Source organism: Populus trichocarpa, chromosome 7 (assembly GCF_000002775.5).
Source record: "Populus trichocarpa isolate Nisqually-1 chromosome 7, P.trichocarpa_v4.1, whole genome shotgun sequence".
Classification (NCBI taxonomy): Eukaryota; Viridiplantae; Streptophyta; class Magnoliopsida; order Malpighiales; family Salicaceae; genus Populus; species Populus trichocarpa.
In genome coordinates this window covers 1111916-1132399 of record NC_037291.2, presented here as the reverse complement: position 1 = coordinate 1132399, position 20484 = coordinate 1111916, and the positions used below count along the sequence as shown (strand labels likewise).

The window sequence follows — 20484 nt, the reverse complement described above, 5'->3', positions numbered from 1 at the left end:
GATGAACTCGGGTTAAATTAATTTTTAATTTTTAAAAAATAACAACATTGTTTTGATAAAAAAAAATTTAAATGCCAATGGGTTTTACCAAAGTTATTACCTTAGGTCTGAAGACTTGCTTTATTAACTTCAGACTTGCTTTAATTATGTTAATGGTAGCTTTTTGTATATTAAATGGGTTGTAGAAAGAAAATGGTTTTTCCATGATTAATGAATTCTTTTCATTAAAACCATGGTTAATAAACTGATTATTGTTCTTCAACACATACACAGAAGACAGGAGGTGTCCAAGTTGCGTTCACAGAAAAATGGGAAATGCCACTGGTCTTGAAATCCAGCGAGCTTAGATCCATGGCCCATGCATGCAAATGTAACGATTCTATCGATTTGCGTTGGAAGCGTTGTGACATGTATCAGAAGTCTGCTTTCAAAAACAACGTTCGCCATCCGAAATCAAGACAAAGAACAGCTGGAAACTTGCTCTTGCAGTAATCTGAAATAGTATACCGAATTCTCTAGACTCCAAAGAAATTTCTTACAATGCCACTTCTGCGAATATCAGACACTTGGAAATAAGGGATGCATGGGAAGAAAAATATCTCGAACACAACCACAAAGCAACCAATTGCACTTGATTCTATACCTTTTCTTTGCAATTGAAGATGTGGATACTGTCCACTGCTAGTCTAAACAACTAAGCTACATTATTCGTGAAAACACATTCCCCAAGCCTTAGAAGCACATCATCCATGTCGAAAGAAAAACAGGGGAGAAGAACATGAAATATTGACACATGACATGCTAACTACGTACTACGTAAGAGAAGCATAGAAGAAACCCTGCTCCTGTCCAGCTCTCTGAGGGCATAGGAACCGTGCTTTCAGCTTTGCGATCGCTCCATTAACATAATAATGTCACAGTTCCTGTAAAGAGGTTATGAAAACTCAGGTAGAAGTCTTGGAGAATAGAACACATTATTAGGTAACGTCATATTCTTAAGCCAAAAATTGTCAGGTTAATTAGTGCAACTAAACAAGGTGGTGTTGTTAGAATGCTAAGAAGCTGATTGTGATAATTTCGTGAGCAATACTTAACAACCATTCCATTCGATGGAAAATGTGCTCTTATCCCTAATATATTATATAGAGTACAGGATGAAATTCAGGCACACGGATGAGAAAATACAGTAACCTGATTATTAGAAGCTTGTTCGTGATCAGTTCGTTGAGGCTTCATATTCAAATCAATCATCTTTTTATCCACTTTGTCATGTCCATCAGAATTAGAGAGTGACATTGGAGCTGGAGAAACCTGGCGATTCTGTCGCTTCTCTTCTGCTGTTGCCTTTGGTGGCTGATTCTGTCCTTTCCTTGTCTCCCCTGGATGCATAGGTTGCGAATGTAGGTCATCAGGCTGAGGTTTATCCCCTGGAAACTATTGAGCAACCAAAAAAGTTCAAATTTTAGAGGAATTTCACATAGCAGGAAGAGAATTGTTGGAATTTTCCACAGGTACCAATAACAAACCTCAACTCTTTGTCTCAACAAAAGATATCTCCCATGTGTCCTTTTACCTCCAACATGAACAGTCATATCACATTGCAAGCAAAGGGAACTTCCATCTGTCTCACAATAAAAGAAAGCTGCATGTATGCATGTTTCGAAGCAGAGAACATAAGCACAAAGTTCAAAACCTCTCCAAAATACCAAATTAGTGAGTGATTCAGCCTACAAGAAGAGGAGAATAAATGAAAAAGAACCTGCTTACCAGGTGCATTTTCACATATGTCACAGCGTGGAACGTCACTGGGATTTGCCAGACCCACTCGCACATGCCTGCTAGCAAGTTTGTTGCACATATGAACCTGCCAATCCAATTAACAGATTAAAGCTTCAATAGTAGATGTTCACCAACAATCTTGACGAATGTCAAATTCCAAAAGCCTCTATACGAGTTGGGGAAGTAACACTGTCAAGTTCAAATTTCAACTCTAGGGGAAGCTTTATACACTTCTTAGCTAACTTAGTAACAACAGTGTCAGGATCAAAAAATTCCTATCTGTAGGCACTTACAATCACAAGGCATAAATCACACTTCTTGAAATCCTATCTTTTCACACTTCTTTTAATGGGCTTAAGTGAAATTGAAGCTCTCCATATCAAAAGCAAGACAAAAAATAATCAATTGACCCAACAAATAGAACACCCCCAAAACCTACTACGAGTCTAGAAAGATAAATGACTTTCATGCTTCAATATCAAGATTAAAACCATTGCAGTCACAATAAAGAAGAGTTAAAAAGCAAGTCAAGCATGTATACCTTCTCATCGCAGGCAAGGCAAAGTGCAGCCTCATCAGCAGCACAGAAGACAATAGCAGCAGCACTCTCACAGGCGTCGCAAAGGGTACGCATAATTTTCTCTCACTCTCATTTCTCCAAAATCAAGCAACAAGAAAAAGGATTCAAGTACAGTTTCCTTTAATAAAGATATCAAACATCGCAACAAGGCACAGCTTCACTAAATCTACGTGCAAAATGATGGAATATTTGATTTTTATGTTGTCTATCAAACGTTAATGTTTTAGTTGCTGGTTGTTATAGAAAGAGAGGGACATAAACTGGGGATAAAGAGGGGCCTGGGGAGATTCTAACAAGAGATGATACATGTGGTTTTAATAAGTGCACACCTAAAGAAATGGAGGGTTTTCTCTTTTTTCTTAGTTTATGTTTTGTCAAACTTTGTTTCAGTCTCTGTGGCCACAAACTTCACAGGCAGTGGGGTATTTTTTTGAGGATGATAGTGCCTCTCAGTTTATTCTTGCCCACCAGTTTGATATCTAACATGGGGTCCATCTCTTTAAGTAGTTTTTGTTTTTCTTTGAAACCTAGCCGTTCATAAGGCAACGACATCTCCTATCAAAATCTTGTACCTAATAGGTTCTGTAGATTCCGTCGTTCGTTAGGTGGTTCTAGATTTTCAGTAGCCTAAAAATTAAAAGTTTAGGGATGTGATGAAGTCAGGGAAGAACTTCAATGGATTTCCTAGGCTTTGACGGTGAACATTGGACTGGGGTGATCTGGAGTGGGTTGGTATTGCGTGCAAATTGAATTTTTTTTTTAATATATTTTTAATATTAACATTTTAAAATCATTTAAAAAATAATAATTTGATGTTTTTTTTTAATGTGAAAAGCAATTTCATGCAACAAGGAGCTCTGTCTAGCTCTACAAACAGAATCCAATACAGAACAGATTGCAGGAATTTTCATTGAAAATACTTTTGATTACAACATATATATGCACTTCCAAATGCAAAAGCCACATCTTGGCTCGGTTTTTTCACAGACAGATTACATCTTGTTCAATCTCACAGTTTTAATTATTACACATTAAGTACCAAATAACCAAAATACTCACTCATCATCACCCAAGACACTAGACCCTTTAACATTCAGGACCTACAATAAAATACATTTGCAACAGAAGAATAATATTTTTAAACAGACAAAAACCAGTTGAACTTGTGATCAGTGATCACTCCTTTTGCAACTCAAAATGAGATGTTCATCATATCCATGCTCAAGCTCTCCATCATCACATTCTCCATGAATCCACAGTTAATTGGTGTTGCTTTCTTGAAACTTCCCGTTCTTGGCTTGAATGGGCAGGATGACAGAGGAAGGATTGGGATGTTGTCACAGTTGCAGATTTCAACCATGTACCCATCTGGGTCATGAAAGAACACCTGATCCACCTTGATCCCATCTTCTTCCACCACTGCTGTCACATACCTCATTCCCATTTCTTGCAGCTTCCTCTTAACAAGGCCAACATCAGTACACTATTGAAAACAAAACACTATCATTAGTACCACCACCATTATGATTGCACAATTTGTGTTCTTAAGTTTTGAATTCACAAATCTTACTTGGAAGGACATATGATTATCCTTGGGATTAATCGGACGCGGTTCGACGATGCTGTCAAACTCATCAATTGATGGGTTCTCAATCAAATGTATGCCAATGCCATAATTGTACAACCTGCATTGAATCAGACAAGCCAGTCAGTTCTTTTTAAACGAAGTTGTGAAGGTATATTTAATGCCTAAAAATGTAGAGTGAGTAAATAAACTAACCAAGCTCCGTTGAAATTGAAAGAAGAGGGGCGTTTGATGTGAACAAAGCCCAAAACATGCTCATAAAACCTTGCTGAAGCCCACACTGATCTGCACAACAATGATACATGATTCAGTGAGAGGAGGGGAAGTGCCTCGTGGCTGCTTGCTTCCTCAATCTCAATTGTCATCTCTGCCTTTGTTTTTTATTGCTCTTAACTTGCTTACTCAAGCTTCGTTACTCTCTTTGTATGCATGAACACATAACCAGCAAAGCTCCTTTTATAAAGCAACATTGTGGAGATATCTATTTACTTTGAATTCAGATTTACGCTGGATTGTTCTGTCCTTGATGGGGGAGGAACTTTCCTGGCAGATTCTCCCCAATCAACATTCAGACCAGCACCATGCGGTGATAATCTAGCCACCATGACAACTAAATATGGCGTAAACTGTAATCCTTATTAGTTACTCAATTAAACAAAATGGAAACACCTTAGAGGTTGCTCAACTTAACATGTATGCTAGCGAATTTGAGCCAACGCCATTCACTGTCATTGCTTATGCAAATATGATTTATGTGCTCTCGTTGGCCGCAGTACCAAACGGATCCCTCAACTTGGAATTCGATTATACCAATATCTCATGTCGGTTATTAGTATTTTATTTCCTTTCAACAAAATTATTCAACTGGTATGCTATTTGCTGGCTAATTGTCATTCAGAACTCAACTTGGATTTCCTACAACAAAATTCATGCCAGTTACATGCTAGATATTTTGGGATTACTATCCTCCAACAGAAGTGATTATTGAAAGCAATGGCCAAGCTCTTTATGTATACTGGGTAAGTTCGTTTCAAATCATAGGGTATCTTATTGGCTTCGGAGCAGTAGGGATTGAAATTGATACCTCAATGAATATGGGGACCAATTACAATACCGTATGATGCTTTTTTTCTGATCAGTGATAACCAATATACCATCCATTTTTGTGAGGTGACTATGGCTTTTACTCTGCTGTTTAAAGGGTGAAAATTTGAATAAGGCTTTAAACAAGGCGATCCCTCGTTCAGGACTCTCCTTTTTGGAAGCTGGAATATTAACTTTGGCTTACTTGATGTTCTTTACGCAAGGTGAGCAAGAGATAGGTAAAAAGAGAGTGGCAAATGGTATGGTAATCAAGAGCCAAATGTGCTCTTGAGGAGCTTCTTTCTCCATGAAGCGATGACTTGAGGATGGAACAATGCTTGAGCCCTTCAAACCTTGTCGGGACCGAAACTACTAGCTTCCAAAAACTTGAAATTTCTTTGATGTTTCCTCTCACCAAATTACCTTGTCATTTTTAACATTCGGTGCAAAAAATCCATCACGCAACTGGAAAGGGCGGTGACATTGGAGGCTAGTAGCTATACTCCACAAACATTTGGCATGATTTCCTCATTCAAATGGAGGCTAGCTCCTTATAGCAGACGATTTCAGTGTTACTGAATGGTAGATATAGTGAACTAGCTAAATATCTTGGAGATTTTTTTGTTGGGTGAGCTATATTTCTGCCCTTTGTAGATTTACTAATGTTCTACTTTTACCCTCATGGATTAAAATCTCTCAATCTTACCCCACTAATTCCAATTCAGAAGCAACATAATTGGAGGAAGGCTCTTCGTTTAAGCCCAACTATTTGCTTCATAGACAGAGCCAGCCAACTTGGCCTTACCACCACAATCCATAAATTGGGAATGTCACACACCAGTAAAGCTTTCTCAAAATCACAATCCTAACAAAGTTCTGCAGATAGAATTAATCATATCCAAAGAAACACAAGGATCTGAGCCCATTATTGAACACTGCTTTAAGTAATACCAGAACAAGTAGTTTTAAGAGCATGGATCCAGCTAAACTAAATAAAAAATGGAATAAGAGACAGCACATGATCAGTTAGTACACTGGAAAATCCATTGACAAATAACTGTAGCCAGAGCAAACTAAGCTACCTTCCAATGCTGACGCTTTCACTATAAGTTCACATCTCAAAGCTTGGACAGGGAACAGATTTGTTTCAAATAACCAGATCAGATTACAAAGCTCTTGTGGTACTTAAAATGTTTTGAATAACATGTAACAGAAACTCAAAATAGTGAATAACAGGATCTCATATTGGCTAGGAATAGAGAGCTTGGAAATAAAACCAATTTAAACATAACAATTAGCTTGCATAACACCAAAAGAAGAAGAAGAAAGGGTCAGAGCAGTCCTGCTGATAAAGCCATCAAGATATTTCGAATAATCATCTGCTTCTGGAAGAAATTGAAGAAATTCTTGGGAATCCTACAAGATCCATTCGTTCTTTTTTCTCTGACAGATGGTCAGAACTTCATCCATGTTCGAATCCTACTGAGAGAAAATTTGATGCTTCCCTGACTTGCAAATTGAATTCAAGCAAACAAAATAGGATGCAGAATTCAACATAACGCCAAAGATGGTTCTTGAGAAAGAACTGGCTCCGTTAAAACTTAATCAACAAAAAAGAACGAAAACAACATGATCACTATCTTTGCTAGTTGCTCTTCAAGATCTTACTCACGAGAACAGAATTATAGATTAACACATACCCTTATGACAGAATGGTTAGGAGAAAATCATTAAACTGAAATGGCATAACATAATATAAGTTTTTCTACCATAGATAAATACCCTCTTGACAAACATAATACATCATTGACAGTACTGAGATTTTCAGCCAAAGTACCATGCAATATAAGCAACTCGATTTCCACCCTAGCATGTATAGAAGCGAGATCTTGTAGTTCACCTTCCCAAATTCTGCCTCTTAAAAATTGACCCCCACATCCGAATCTAATCATTCCAAGCCAAATAAACAGTGGGACTAACCCACTGGTTGACGACCAAGGTTGAAGATTCTGTACCTCACATTTTCAGCGCAGAAGGAGAAGGCTGCGGTGTTTGAGTGACTGTCACAGGTACTTAAGTTGTCGTAGTCCAACTTGAATGTGCACAGGCGAGAAAAATACCTGAAGTTTGAGTTTTCACGAAGTGCTCAACGTCGCGCGAAGGTGAAAATCAGGCAAAATGTGTTGCTTTTCTCATCCAAAAGAGACGTGTATGAAATGGTGAAGTCATCATCAAGAGGCAATCCACGCATAGCCTCATCCAATCCATGGACAATACATTTTAAGTCTTCTATGGACCATTCTATCTTGGAATTGAGATCGAACAAACAAACGGCAAGACCCTCGATAAAAGGATGAACATCAATACACTCACCATCCAGAAAGGGACTAGCTACGTTGTGGGAACCAAGGTCAATTCGAACAATTTTGAAAAATGCAATCATGCTCTGTTTGAATTCTGGTACTTTTTCCTCATCTTGTTCAGCCTGATTTTGTGGAAGTCACCAGTGTCAGTCCAGTCACAACACCAGTCCAAGATTGCAATCATGGAAAGCCCAATTAATTCGTGAAGTGTTCAGGACTTCATCACGATCCATAGATAGTCTGAGCATAATGCCGGTGTCAAGCCGATTTTGAATTATATCAGGTGTTGGATGAGGACATGCATGCTATTCCCTCTTCCTGAGGTTGAAACAATACAATTCCGTATGTTCAATATCACCATTGCAGACATCCAACATAGAGACTGTCACCAAAAAGCGTCGATGATTCATTTAAGGCCCCAGATGAGATACCCGAAACCTCAAATTTTCTTCTTCCCTCCTATAATCAAAATTTATTCTTTATATATATATCCCTTCTCTATAGAACTCTCCTTCATTGCATCCCTTGTTTCTTTCGTGCGGCAGCCTACTTATAACTACATGACAGCAAGAGAGTCCGTGCCATAAAATCTTCAAGAGCACAGATTTTATTTTATTTTCCTTTTTGGATGAGGATACAAACTAGATTGCATTCATTGGTGGGCTTAGAAATTTTACAACCATGTCATGCACCAGGCAGGAACAGAATGGGCGAAGCTCGAGGACATATCCACAAATTGCAAACCATAATGTTGGTGTCCATGCTCGAACTAGAGGGAATAGACACAATGGAAGGTAAGTGGACGTAAGGAGGGGATCACATCTCAGCAACAAATATTCGGCACAGGAGTAGGTTAATATAACACAGAAAAGTCTCTCCCGGTACAGGTTTCTTTACTTAATTATGCTACAAAGTGTATAAGCTACACCGAGCCCAAAAACCTGCAAAATACATGTCTTATTCATAAGGTAGAATGCACTTAAAACAACTGCTAATGGGGCTGAAAAAAAGAAAGAAAGAACCTAATTTCCAGCCCTGACTTATAGGTATCTTTCTACGTAAATCCATGTTGATTTGGGACCTCCCTTCGTGGGCAGTGAAAGGGATATCATCCGATGGAACCTAGGCCTTCTTCCTTTAAAATGGAAACGAGTTGGCTAGCATTTTATTCACCATGCTTATCTAGAGAAGAATTAGAAGATTACATGGTGATAATGTGCAACCATAATTGATGTACATGCAGGCTTTGAATTTGAATTTTTTTTTTAATCTTTCATATATAATATTTTAGAAAGAATATTTAAGGACAATTGATAATGTAAATTGCGCTTAGCAATACTTGTCATGTTATCTAACCTTTTTTTTTTTTTAATGTACTTGTATGGTTATTTTCAGACATAAACTGGCCTGCTTACCTGGCACTTTCTTTGCATGTGCAAATCTATGGCTACCTGTTCCACTTCCCAGGTGGTTGCCAGTTAAAGATGGCTCCATTAAACAAATTGATTGCCCACGAATCTGCATCATGTTTCATGTCTGTTTCTGGGCTCGTATACCCTACTGATCATGATAACTCTTCAAGGCTTTCTTATTTGTGCGGTGCACCAGAAAAATAATCAATGTTTCGAAGTTGATTTTATTTAAAAATATATTAAAATAATATTTTAATATGTTTTTTAAAAATTATTTTTAATATTAATATCAAAACAATCTCGTTGAAACATACCAAACAGGATTAAGGCTAATACTTAATAAGCATCGTCATAAGCCAAACACAGTACTAAACATTCATCTAACTTTGGCAATCTATGATAAATAACTATCTACTTTGAAAAAGAAAAGGAAAAGAAAACAAAGCTTCATATCCATCGAATTGTCCCAAGGCATAGATTCATACGCGGGTCCTAGAAAGCTAAAGACTGCTACAGAGGCTATGCCAAGCAGATAGGCCAAACAGCAGCCCATTTGGTATGCGCCTAATGTTCTCAAGAATCACCTGTTCTGTTTCCAGTCTTCCCCTTGAGTTGGACTCACCTCGTCGGGCAAGTAAGATGGCTATGCCATTCACATAGCAAAGATTCAAAAATACTGAGACCTACTTAATTTGTGCATGATTCAGAGAGGGATCCAATTATGACGTAGTGTACGTGGATGCATTTATGAATCAAATAGATAAAATAAATTGCATGGAGAAAACCGAACGTCTCAAATATGCATTTTAATTAAAAAATATTTATAATTTTAGTTTCAATTCAAATTTAATCTGAGATTTTATATGTTTATTTTTATAAAGTGATTTTCGCGTTCTAAAAATGCTTTTAAATTATAATCAAAACACCATGCTTTTACAGTTTTAATTTTTTTAGTTAATTTTAAAATTTAATTATTTTTTTCATTTAGTCGTGGATTCTTTAGGTTAAATCAGAGTTTTTTTTAAATTATGATCAAATAAGTGTTATTTTTTCTCAAATTATAAAATTTTTAAAAAATATCAGAGTTTTTTCCACCCATTTCTCTCTATACTATTTCTCTATAGTCTAAAACTATAATATTAAAATCTAATAACCCTAATTTCTATCTACATACTCGGTCAGTCACGTCAAATTATTCGTTGATCACTCATTTCAATCTTTTTTATTAATAATGGACCTTGAGATGACCACTGTAAATTAGACACAGAAATATATCTACCACAAAGTTCAAGTTAGTTGGATTTTCAATTATGAGGCATGATCGATCACACACCTAGCATAGGACCATATCAATCATCATCTTGAAAAATATTGAATTAAGTGCTTGAATTTTTAAGGAATAGGGGAATTTATGGCGAGATGGACAGTTTGGTTGCTAGTTGCTACCACAAGTCATCATGGAAAAGTCCCTCGATCTCATGTGCTCCAGGCTATGCTTAATTAATCCGTCGGTTCTCTCGTATGCATGGATTTATACCTTCCTTTTCCTTTAGAAATTCGTCTAAAAGCTCCCTTTCTTGACCCTTTTCACATGGTGTGAGAGCTAGAGACCAGGCACCTTTCTCTAGATTAATAAAAAAATATTATTATTAATTGATAGAATTATGTGGAACTCACTCTACATATAGTATACAGATCTTTATGATGTTTTCTTTATGATAATTGTCTGTAAAGTCAAAATTCAAAGCAACATTAAATATTCTTCCTCTTGTTCCTTGCTCGAGGGAGAAAATGATTTTGAAATACACCTTATATAGTATTCTACTGATATTAATTTATGCTCATACATATGAGACGAAGAGTTAATTATAATCACATGATTTATGAGCAAGACCTTCCTCTCTTTTTTTATTATAGACAAGCTGGTCTATAATAAAAAAAAAAAAAATAATCACTAGGAAAAGCATCATATTAAAACATAATATAAATTATATCATGGGACATTATCTAAAAACTTAAGTTATTAGGTTGAGATGGTTATTTGATATGATATCAGAGCCTTGATGATCAAGCGGTCACGAATTTGAATCTCACCATCCCCATTTATTAATTTGATAAAAATTAAGCACAAGGTAATGTGGACATGTATAAGTTTCAAGTCCAAATGACTTTCACTTGAGGGGATGTGTTAGAGAATAATATAAATTATATCCTAGAACCTCATCTAAAAACTTAAGTTATTCGATAGAGATGATTCTTTGACATACATGGAGATATATAGCACCAATTTGCAAAATGGCAATAATAAATTATATTTAAAAAAAACACACACAAGAAATTCTATATATAAATTTCCCCTATTTATGTAATTAGTAGCACTTATTAATTAAAAATTAATGAAAATTGAGAGGCTGAATTTCAACACCCTCTCTCGCAATAAATCCAAAAAAGAAAAGGAAAAATGGAAGACTTCACATGGAATTCATGCATTTTCAAATGAAGTTCAATTTGTATTTTTACGTTGTCTGCCTACCTGTTTTTTTTTCTCAAACAATATTTCTAGTTATTTTGGTAGACGGAGAATACTGAATTGTTATTTATAGCGGATTCTTTTTTCAAATGGCAAAATCTAAGTATAATATTAAAGGAGGAGGTATAATTGTTGAGTTCTATAATATAATTATATTTTTGAAAATGTTAGAAATTTTTATAGCTTTAATTTTATTTCATTTTTGTATTTTGAATTGTTTTGTTTTGATGTGCTAACGTTAAAAATAAATTTTAAAAAATAAAAAATATATATTATTTTAATGTATTTTCAAGTAAAAAGTATTTTTAAAAATAATTTCAACAACATTCATAAATAATGAGGTAAATTATAGTGATGTATTATAAAATAATAATTGGGTGAGATTTCTGGAAAAGAAAGAAGAATAGCAAAGCAAATAATATATATATGAGTAGCCCCACAGTCACAGATTGGTTTTTATAATTTTGCTTTTCTTTATCAAAAGTTGTTTCGTGGACATTTTTCCAGACACATGCAAGCAAGGGTCGACGAATATGAAGCAATTTTCTTCTCTCTCAACACATGGGGTGTTACGCTATCTCATTTCTTTTAGTCAAAATAGTCCCCACTTTCCTGCTTTTGCAGCTTTTTCTTTGTCTCACTGTGGAACGCAAGAAATTCAATGCTGACTGATACAGCTAGAGGACTGCAAGCATGTTTGTGGGTCGAGTTCTTTGTAACCAAACCTCATAACAATGGAAATTGAAAAATTAATACTCTTTGAATATATTTCTTAATGGAATGGTCCCTCCCCTGATCTCTTGGATCCATGCCTGTTTCAAATGAAAACATAACTGTTGAAATGCTTTTCATAAGAAAAGAAACATGATCTATTTTAACTCAAAATCATTGATGTATTGACATCCAAATATCTACAGAACAAACAAGATTATATCACAAAACTGATTCATTCTCATGATTATATCCTGATATTACCTCAATTATTCTTAACATAATGACTTGATCTTTGATACTAACGAACTAACAACCTAAATGCATGAAATGCCTATCCATGTCAACATAACTACACAATCTGAAAAGTATCTGTCTTAACTATTTTCAAAAGCAATGCTTTATCATTGACGTACTATTTTTTTATCATTGAGACGGTGGAATTAAGTTCTTTATATATATACATAGTAGATAATCTATTTCAATATTGACCTAATTTTGGAAAACAAGTAGAACGGATAGCTTTTTCACACACTTTTACCTCAACAAAAACATAACATACTAAGGTGATAGTCTCGAGATAAGAAAAAAAGAAGAAGATGAAATTAGTTAGAATATCGGATATATATAGCGACAGATTTATCTTCGTTTCTCTGTTGGATGGTATTCGGTATGTTAAGCGGTTTTCATCCTCTCATCTGGGATTTGAATTCAAAGAAAAAGTGTGAGAAAGATCCAGCCAATAAGAAGCTTCTTGTCTCATAAAAGCTTATCAAACAATATACGTATTCAAACCATTTCATTTCAGACCTGTAAGAGAAAGATATATATATAAAAATGAAAAGTAGAAGAGTTGTCAGATGGAGTGATAGGCAATAACTAATCACCTAATTAAGGCTTAATAACTAAGCAAATTAGGTAAAACATCCTAAGATGTCTGAATTAGTCATGTTAACAGATCAAAATTAATTAGGAGTTTGGTGTGTTTTTTTTTTTTTAGCGCGGTAGTTTTAAATCAAAGGCTAATAATAAAATCCAACAGAGCGACTTATGAAAGCAACTAACCACCCCAGTTAGACTCCATAACCACCACTCAAAAAATCCATTCATTTGCCTTCAAAGATCTGGCATTTAAGGCCACAAATATAGCCCTTAAAGAGAAAATAAAGCAAAGACACAATCTTTATGTCCTCTTGATCTCTCTCTCTCTCTCTCTGCATTTCCTTCAAAATTCACAAGGTGAGAGAATGTTTAACATTTTGAGATCTTTTTCGTTGTGTTTTGAATTGTTTCAAGCCAATGCAGCAATGAAAAGATTGTTTGATGCAAGGAGTTTGGTTTTTTGGAGTTAAATTCTCGAGTTCTTTTTCAAAGATTCTATCTTTGGTGGGTTTTGGTTGATAAGTTTGGAGTTTTTGATGTTGCAGGGATCAATCTGAGGGTTCAGTGACAATTTATGGAGTCATTGAAGATCCTCAGAAAGCTCAAAAACATTCCTTGAAAGAAAGCTGTAAGTCAATTTATCTTTCTCAATTTCCAAGGTTAAATCCTAAGTTCTCTGTTCCAATGCATTTTGTTTTTATTTTAAAAGGGTATTTTTTGTTTTGTTTTTTAATGAGAATGTTGTGTGATAGAACATGAGAGGAGGCTTTTGACAGACTGTAATAGGGGACCGGAGAAGAAAACTCCAAATATGTTCGTATTTTAATTAGATAAGAAAATATTTGTCTGACTCAAAATGAATAATGTAATAGATGATGAATTGGCTTATGTATTTGACCATGCTTTCTTTGTTAAATGAGAAACATAGGAGATTAAAGAAATGGGATTTCTTTGCTTCAGACAAGGAACTGACCCGAAATGTCGGTGATTTTAGCAATGACCCATGATTAGTTTGTCAGATTTAAGATGATTGTGGCTGTTGAGTTTTGGTGGTGGCCCTTATGTTATCTGGGAGCCATACAAAATTGTTTTATCAAGCAAATTCAAAGCATATGTCATTAACCGAATAAGGAAGGGAATGGTTGTGTGAGAGCTGGAGAGAAGAGAGACAGAATGATTATTTGTGGTCTGTATGAATATGACAATTGGTGATAGATTGACTTCTTTACATATGGTATGATTTTCAGTTTTGTTTAGAGAGAATGGGAGAGATTGGGGTGGCTGACGCGGATGGGCCAATGCAGGGGCTGAGTGGTGGTGGTGGTGAGGAGAAAATTTTGGTTTCAGTTCGGCTGCGGCCTTTGAATGAGAAGGAAATCGGAAAGAATGATGTGTCAGATTGGGAATGCATCAATGATGACACTGTCATATACAGGAATAGCCTTTCAGTGTCGGAGCGGTCCATGTACCCAACAGCTTACAAATTTGGTGAGAAATTGATTATCGCATTTTAAGTTTGATTTGATTTGATTTTCTTGGTAAATTGCATCTGCAGTTCTGTTGTTATCACAGATGATTAATAAGGCTGTCATGGTTGGATATATCTTCATCACATCTGCTGTCATCTATCAATGTGTAAATCACTCTATTCAGCTGTATAAGAAACGTTTTGCTTGAACCTTCTCGTGATTTTGGAAATTGCAATATGGTTTTGTCTCTTTTTATGTGTTCCTATTTCTTAATTCATACAGATCTTAATGCTGACTCTTTCCTGAGTTTTGGCCTTCACCTTTTCTCTTTCGCTTCTACAACAATGGTGTAACGTTGCTGGTTTATATTAATGCATTTGTTTTGCGTGTTCACTGCTGTTGTCTTTAGGAGCATATTTATGGACGTCTACTTTTTGCATCACGGAATGTTTTCAAATATTCATCCCATCCATCTTGTTTCTTTAATTTGTTGGCTCTAGATAGAGTATTTGGGCCTGGTTGCTCGACAAGGCAAGTCTATGGAGAAGGAGCCAAGGAAGTCGCTCTTTCGGTTGTCAGTGGCATAAACTGTGAGCACAACCTCCTTTTTTTCACTTGTTCATTATTTCATTTCTCATTAAATTCATCTTGAACTTCATATTTGTGTTTCTTAACTTTTTTTTTTGGCTTACAATGATGAATTTCTTCAGCAAGTGTATTTGCATATGGACAAACAAGTAGTGGAAAAACCTACACTATGAGTGGAATTACTGAGTACACTGTAGCAGATATATATGACTACGTAGATAAGGTAATGAAAATACTTGATACAGTTTGCTTTCATTACTCTAAATCCAGCATTTATTGTATTCCTTAGATGTTCCCTGATCAATGAAAATATTTTATTGTTTTCCCCCCTTTATAGCATAAGGAAAGAGAGTTTACTTTGAAGTTCTCTGCCATGGAGATTTACAACGAATCCGTCAGAGACCTCCTAAGTACAGATACAACTCCTCTCCGACTTCTAGATGATCCAGAGGTGATTTTCATTTTAGGTGAAGAACAGCTCTATGTTTTTTTTCCTTCATATCAGTAACATTTAACTTTATTAACAGAGAGGCACTGTTGTGGAGAGGCTCACGGAGGAAACTATAAGGGACTGGAATCATTTTAAAGAACTTCTATCTGTCTGTGAAGGTAAGTCATGCTCTTGAGGTTATTTTTTTCTCTTGGTTTCCAAGGGTGAGGCTTGAATCCAAGACCTCTTGAGGAGAGGGGGGCATGGATGCCTGTGGAGCTAAAAAAAGCTCGTTGGAAGTCATGCTCCCGAGTTTAACGTTTCTTTTAACTGCAAAACTTGTAATTGCATACTCAAGCATCCTGGTGATTTTGCAGCTCAGAGACAAATAGGGGAGACCTCCCTTAATGAAGCAAGCTCTAGATCTCATCAGATTCTGAGGCTGGTACAACTGGATATTCATTTCAATGTGAAATTTCAAGTTATCACTACTTGACAATCATTTATTAAAAGGTTTACTGTTTATGTGCATATGCCAGACAATTGAAAGTTCCGCACGTGAGTTTGTAGGCCATTACAAGTCTAGCACTCTTGCTTCCACTGTGGTATGCGTTGTGAAAAGTTTCTGGGTCTCTGGTATAGCTGGTAATACTGGCTCAACAATGTGTAAATATCATTCTTTTCTGCGCAGAACTTCGTTGATCTAGCAGGAAGTGAGCGCGCTTCTCAGTCATTATCAGCTGGCATGAGGTTGAAAGAAGGTTGCCACATAAACCGTAGTCTACTGACATTGGGAACTGTTATCCGTAAGCTAAGGTTAGGACGTGTACCTTATTTCAATTTTTGAATTTCAGTGATACTCATAATTATTGTTGACAGCATCTTCATTTAGTTACTGTTGTGATGGAATGAATAGTACCGCAAGCGTCTGAGTTAAGCCAATTTGGTCTATATTATTTTTCTAGACGTCAGATCTTGGGGCTATACTTTATGAATTCATTACAAAACAGTGCTATGTTCTTCCACTGGTAATTTTTTATGCGCTGCAGAACGTTCCTTGATGCTGTATAACATAAGTTTACAAAATAAAATTGCAACCATATCGTTTCCCTACTAGTACATGAAGTTGCAAATAATATACTCCTGTAACTTGGCATTCCATAGAACAGTCAATATGTGTGTTTTGTGCAGTAAATATATTGCTATTGTGGAATATTATAGACAATATCAGTTGTCATGGTCTTTCCAGAAGCACCTCTTTTCATTTTTTCATAGAATCAGTGTGTGTAATCTTCTATTCTTTTTATGACTTCCTATTCCCTTCTTCCTTTAATTCATTAGGTTGTGCATGAGTCTTGACCTAAAATAAACTGAATTGCCATTGCTTTTTCTAATTCATCCAACTTTATGATTGATGCAGCAAAGGAAGAAATGGGCATATTCCTTTTAGAGATTCAAAGCTGACGCGAATATTGCAGTCCTCTTTAGGAGGAAATGCTAGGACTGCCATCATCTGTACCATGAGCCCTGCTCGAATCCATGTTGAACAATCTAGAAACACACTTCTTTTTGCAAGTTGTGCTAAAGAAGTGACAACCAATGCACAGGTTAATGTAGTTGTCTCTGATAAAACACTGGTAAAGCAACTGCAAAGAGAATTGGCTAGATTGGAGAGTGAGTTAAAAAATACTCGACCAGATTCTGTAGCACCAGATTCCACGGCAGTACTGCGAGAAAAAGACCTTCAGATTGAAAAGGTAGGTACAGTCTCCAACTTTAACATCACAATTAGAGTCCTGCTCCTACATATTAATATCAAGGCAGTGCTCCAACTTTCATTAGAAATGGAAGTGCATATCAAGACTATTGTATAGACGAAGTGCCGTGCCTCATTGAGCCGGGTCATAATGAATAAACGATGACTAACAAACATATACGCAGTGAGCCTTTTTTAGACTGATGAAGGGAAAGTTCTTGAAGTATCAAAACCTCAGTCGCCTCAGATTTAGGCTCTCAATATGTCCATCATCTTCTGCAAATTACATGAATGAGAGACCTATCATTTGAAACCTCCATCCAGATATATTATTTATGCATCATAAACTCATAGAATGCAATGTGGATTTAAACCTCAGAAATTCAGGTTCCGATTTATGATCTCTGTTGCATGACATCATCTTATATTCTTAATTCTTGTCAACATTTGTGGAGAGTTTAACTAGAGCAGAAAGTAGTTTGCTACTCCATTGAGCTTTACACGGGAGTATGCCTGTAATCGCCCCACTTTCCAATCAGTCTTTCTTGTTTTCCAACAAATTTTCTCATGTAACTTGTAACAAATATTGGTAATCTTTGGCTTTTTGAAATTCAAGCATCAGTTCATATCCCAAGCATATGCTAAGCATCATTAGATGCATTTTCATAGAGAAATTTGTTGATGTATGTACTCGCTAAATTTTGAATTTTAACACCCCTTTTCTTGCAGCTAATGAAAGAGGTCGCAGAGCTGACTCGGCAACTTGATCTTGCTCAGTCTCAGGTCGAGAATCTACTGCAATCGTCTGAAGGTGACAGAGCTTCAACGGTATGGCTATGCATTCTTTTTTTCACTCTTAGTATTTTATCTGGTACTATAGAAATAAAAAAGAAAATTTCTAGATCAAGCTTCCAACTCTATCAATGTGCCTTTACTATCCAAATCTGATTCCTCTATGTCCTCATACAGCCAGATCAAGATCATCACTACCCTAAATTGCGAGTGCGGAATTCATTCAGATCTGACAATTCAGTATCATATTCACTCATTTCGGAAGATCCTCCCTCCCTAGTCCTTGGTGCCAGATCTTTTGATGCATCTCAATGTTCGGATGAGCGAAGTAGCAGAAGTTCTGAAGCAACCTTCATCCAATTCCCAGAGTTTGAAGAGAATTTTCTTCCAGAAAGTTTATCTCCGGAGGACTCAGATACAACCACTGACTTTGTAGGAAATGGTCTGCATGAGAAAAAGGATGCCGAAGAACGAACTAGTCAAAACTTTGATGGTCATTGGAAGGAAGTTCAATGCGTTGAAGTGGAAGAGCCAAGCATAAACCAATATTCAAATTCGAAGATGTCTGAGTCTAGGCCATACAGATTTGAAGAATCTGATGGGCCTTCTCCAGATATAAAAACCGATACCTTAGGTTTAACAAAGATCGGCAATGAAGAAAGAGCAAATCAAGAATTAAAGTCTCCCCCATTGAAGGAACAGAAAGAGTTGAATGATTTGCATTCCACTTTTATTATACCATCTCCTGAAAAGCCCTCTCCATGGCTGCTGAAAGAAAGCCTGTCTGAATCAAGGAGATTTTTTATCAGGAGTAGAAGCTGTAGAGCAAGGCTTATGAATAACTCACCAAGTTCCCATTTCGAGAAGGTAGAAGATGATGAGAGCACACCATCAAATGGGTTTGAGAAAGATTTCCCTGGGAGACCAGAGGGTTTTCAAAAGAAACTTCCTGCTTTGAAGTATGATCTTGACATCAAAAGGTTATCAAGAAATGTCTCAGAGAATTCTATGAGCAGTTTTGCTGTTAATGAGCTAAAAGAGGGAAGTGTTGGAACTTCACCTGATTGGAGGACTGCCAGTGTTGGTAACTCAGATGCGGGATTGATGTACATGGCTGATGATTTGGTGAGTGTTTATTTTCTTTCATCGTCATTCCTTTTACTAGCTCATATTCAGGCAATGGGATGCTAAATTAAATATTAAACGAATGAGCTCCTTACCATCTTATTTGTCTGCCAAAGACGAAGCCTTTGCAAGATAATGGTGGAATAACTGAATGTTTTGCTAATGGATCAATAACTGAATATGTCCCTGCCGAATCTAGCGGGAATATAAAAAGTCTGCAATGTCTTAGGATGTAGGAGACCAGCTTCTTCCCCCACTCCATTGTCTTCTTCTTCCATTTTTTATTCATTTCTTGGAAGCTGCGGAGAGTTCTGGTTCAATTAGACCAGTCATTTTTCTCATTCATGTTTTTTATGGTTTGCAATGGTTGATAGGCACAAGAAACAACAGCAGAGACCATGGAGGATGTGGAAGATGATGACTTGGATGCAATGCGAGATAATGTGTCTGCAAAGAAGGTGAGAGATGTTGGCTTGGATCCAATTCAATATGACGTGTCAGAAAAGAAAGTAAAAGATGTTGCCCTGGATCCTATTCAAGAGGATGCAGAAAGTGCTTCTAAATGGCCATTAGAATTTAAAAGGAAGCAAAGCAAGATCATCGAACTTTGGCATGCCTGCGATGTCTCACTAGTTCACAGGACCTACTTCTTCCTGCTCTTTAAAGGTGATCCTGCAGATTCTTTTTACATGGAAGTAGAGATCAGACGGATTTCCCTTCTAAAGGACACGTTATCCAGGGGCGGCGGTACTATTGTTCAAGGACAAGTTCTAACATCCACCTCAAGGTATATTACCTTCATTTCCGCATCAAGTCATATTTATATATGTATATTCTGCAAGCATTCCAAGATAAAATATTTCCTCTGTGAGCAGCAAGAAGGCTTTGATTCAAGAGAGGCAGATGCTGGCAAGGCAAATGCAGAAGAGGCTCACTAGGGAAGAAAGAGAGAATCTTTTCCTGAAGTGGGGTATTCGATTGAATGGAACCAATAGAAGGTTGCAGCTGGTCCATCGCTTATGGACCAAGCCAGCAGATATGGACCACATCACAGAAAGTGCCACTCTTGTTGCAAAGCTAGTTGGCTTTGACGAGCAAGAGCAGGCTTTGAAGGAGATGTTTGGGCTGCTCAATTTCACACCAACACATCCAAGCAGGAGGAAACCTTCTATTTGGAAGCGCAGTGGATTATCTTTCTTGTAAGCTTTGCTATAGTGCACCTTGACGTAAAATTTTGTGGCTAATTGATGATCTCCACGGTTCTATCACACATACATAGCTTTCTGAGTGTTAGTTTCAGCCCTCTGTATTCTCTAATCCTAGCTGCATTGATTGTGACTTGTGAGAAAGCTTGTAAATCTGATGTAAAATCGTAATGCTGAAGCTTCCCTTTTATCTC

At 36.6% G+C, this 20484-nt stretch overlaps 3 protein-coding genes across 4 annotated transcripts; 1 reads left to right on the top strand and 2 right to left on the bottom strand.

Annotated features, from left to right (window-relative positions):
* Positions 1–483: 483 nt before the first annotated feature.
* LOC7480165 (B-box zinc finger protein 18) lies at positions 484–2789 on the bottom strand. Its single transcript, XM_002310808.4, has 5 exons — positions 2321–2789; positions 1768–1864; positions 1527–1642; positions 1192–1434; positions 484–923 (listed from the first exon to the last, which is right to left on the bottom strand). Exons 1-5 carry the CDS (start codon positions 2411–2413, stop codon positions 915–917), a joined length of 558 nt encoding a protein of 185 aa, XP_002310844.1. The 5' UTR covers positions 2414–2789; the 3' UTR covers positions 484–914.
* Positions 2790–3243: 454 nt separating this feature from the next.
* Positions 3244–4383, bottom strand: LOC7480166 (glyoxylase I 4). Its single transcript, XM_002310809.4, has 3 exons — positions 4140–4383; positions 3930–4044; positions 3244–3842 (listed from the first exon to the last, which is right to left on the bottom strand). Exons 1-3 carry the CDS (start codon positions 4307–4309, stop codon positions 3552–3554), a joined length of 576 nt encoding a protein of 191 aa, XP_002310845.1. The 5' UTR covers positions 4310–4383; the 3' UTR covers positions 3244–3551.
* An 8669-nt stretch (positions 4384–13052) lies between these two features.
* LOC18101231 (kinesin-like protein KIN-7G) lies at positions 13053–20484 on the top strand. Of its 2 annotated transcripts, XM_006380733.3 has the most exons (15): positions 13053–13282; positions 13471–13553; positions 14173–14413; positions 14895–14984; positions 15105–15205; positions 15320–15433; positions 15510–15591; positions 15790–15857; positions 15952–16017; positions 16104–16228; positions 16833–17169; positions 17898–17996; positions 18138–19085; positions 19460–19872; positions 19961–20484. In XM_006380733.3, exons 3-15 carry the CDS (start codon positions 14188–14190, stop codon positions 20286–20288), a joined length of 2997 nt encoding a protein of 998 aa, XP_006380795.1. In that variant the 5' UTR covers positions 13053–13282; positions 13471–13553; positions 14173–14187; the 3' UTR covers positions 20289–20484. The 2 variants fall into 2 exon arrangements, with proteins under 2 accessions (XP_006380795.1, XP_052310511.1); XM_052454551.1 differs by lacking the exons at positions 13053–13282; positions 13471–13553 and having other exon boundaries at positions 13823–14413.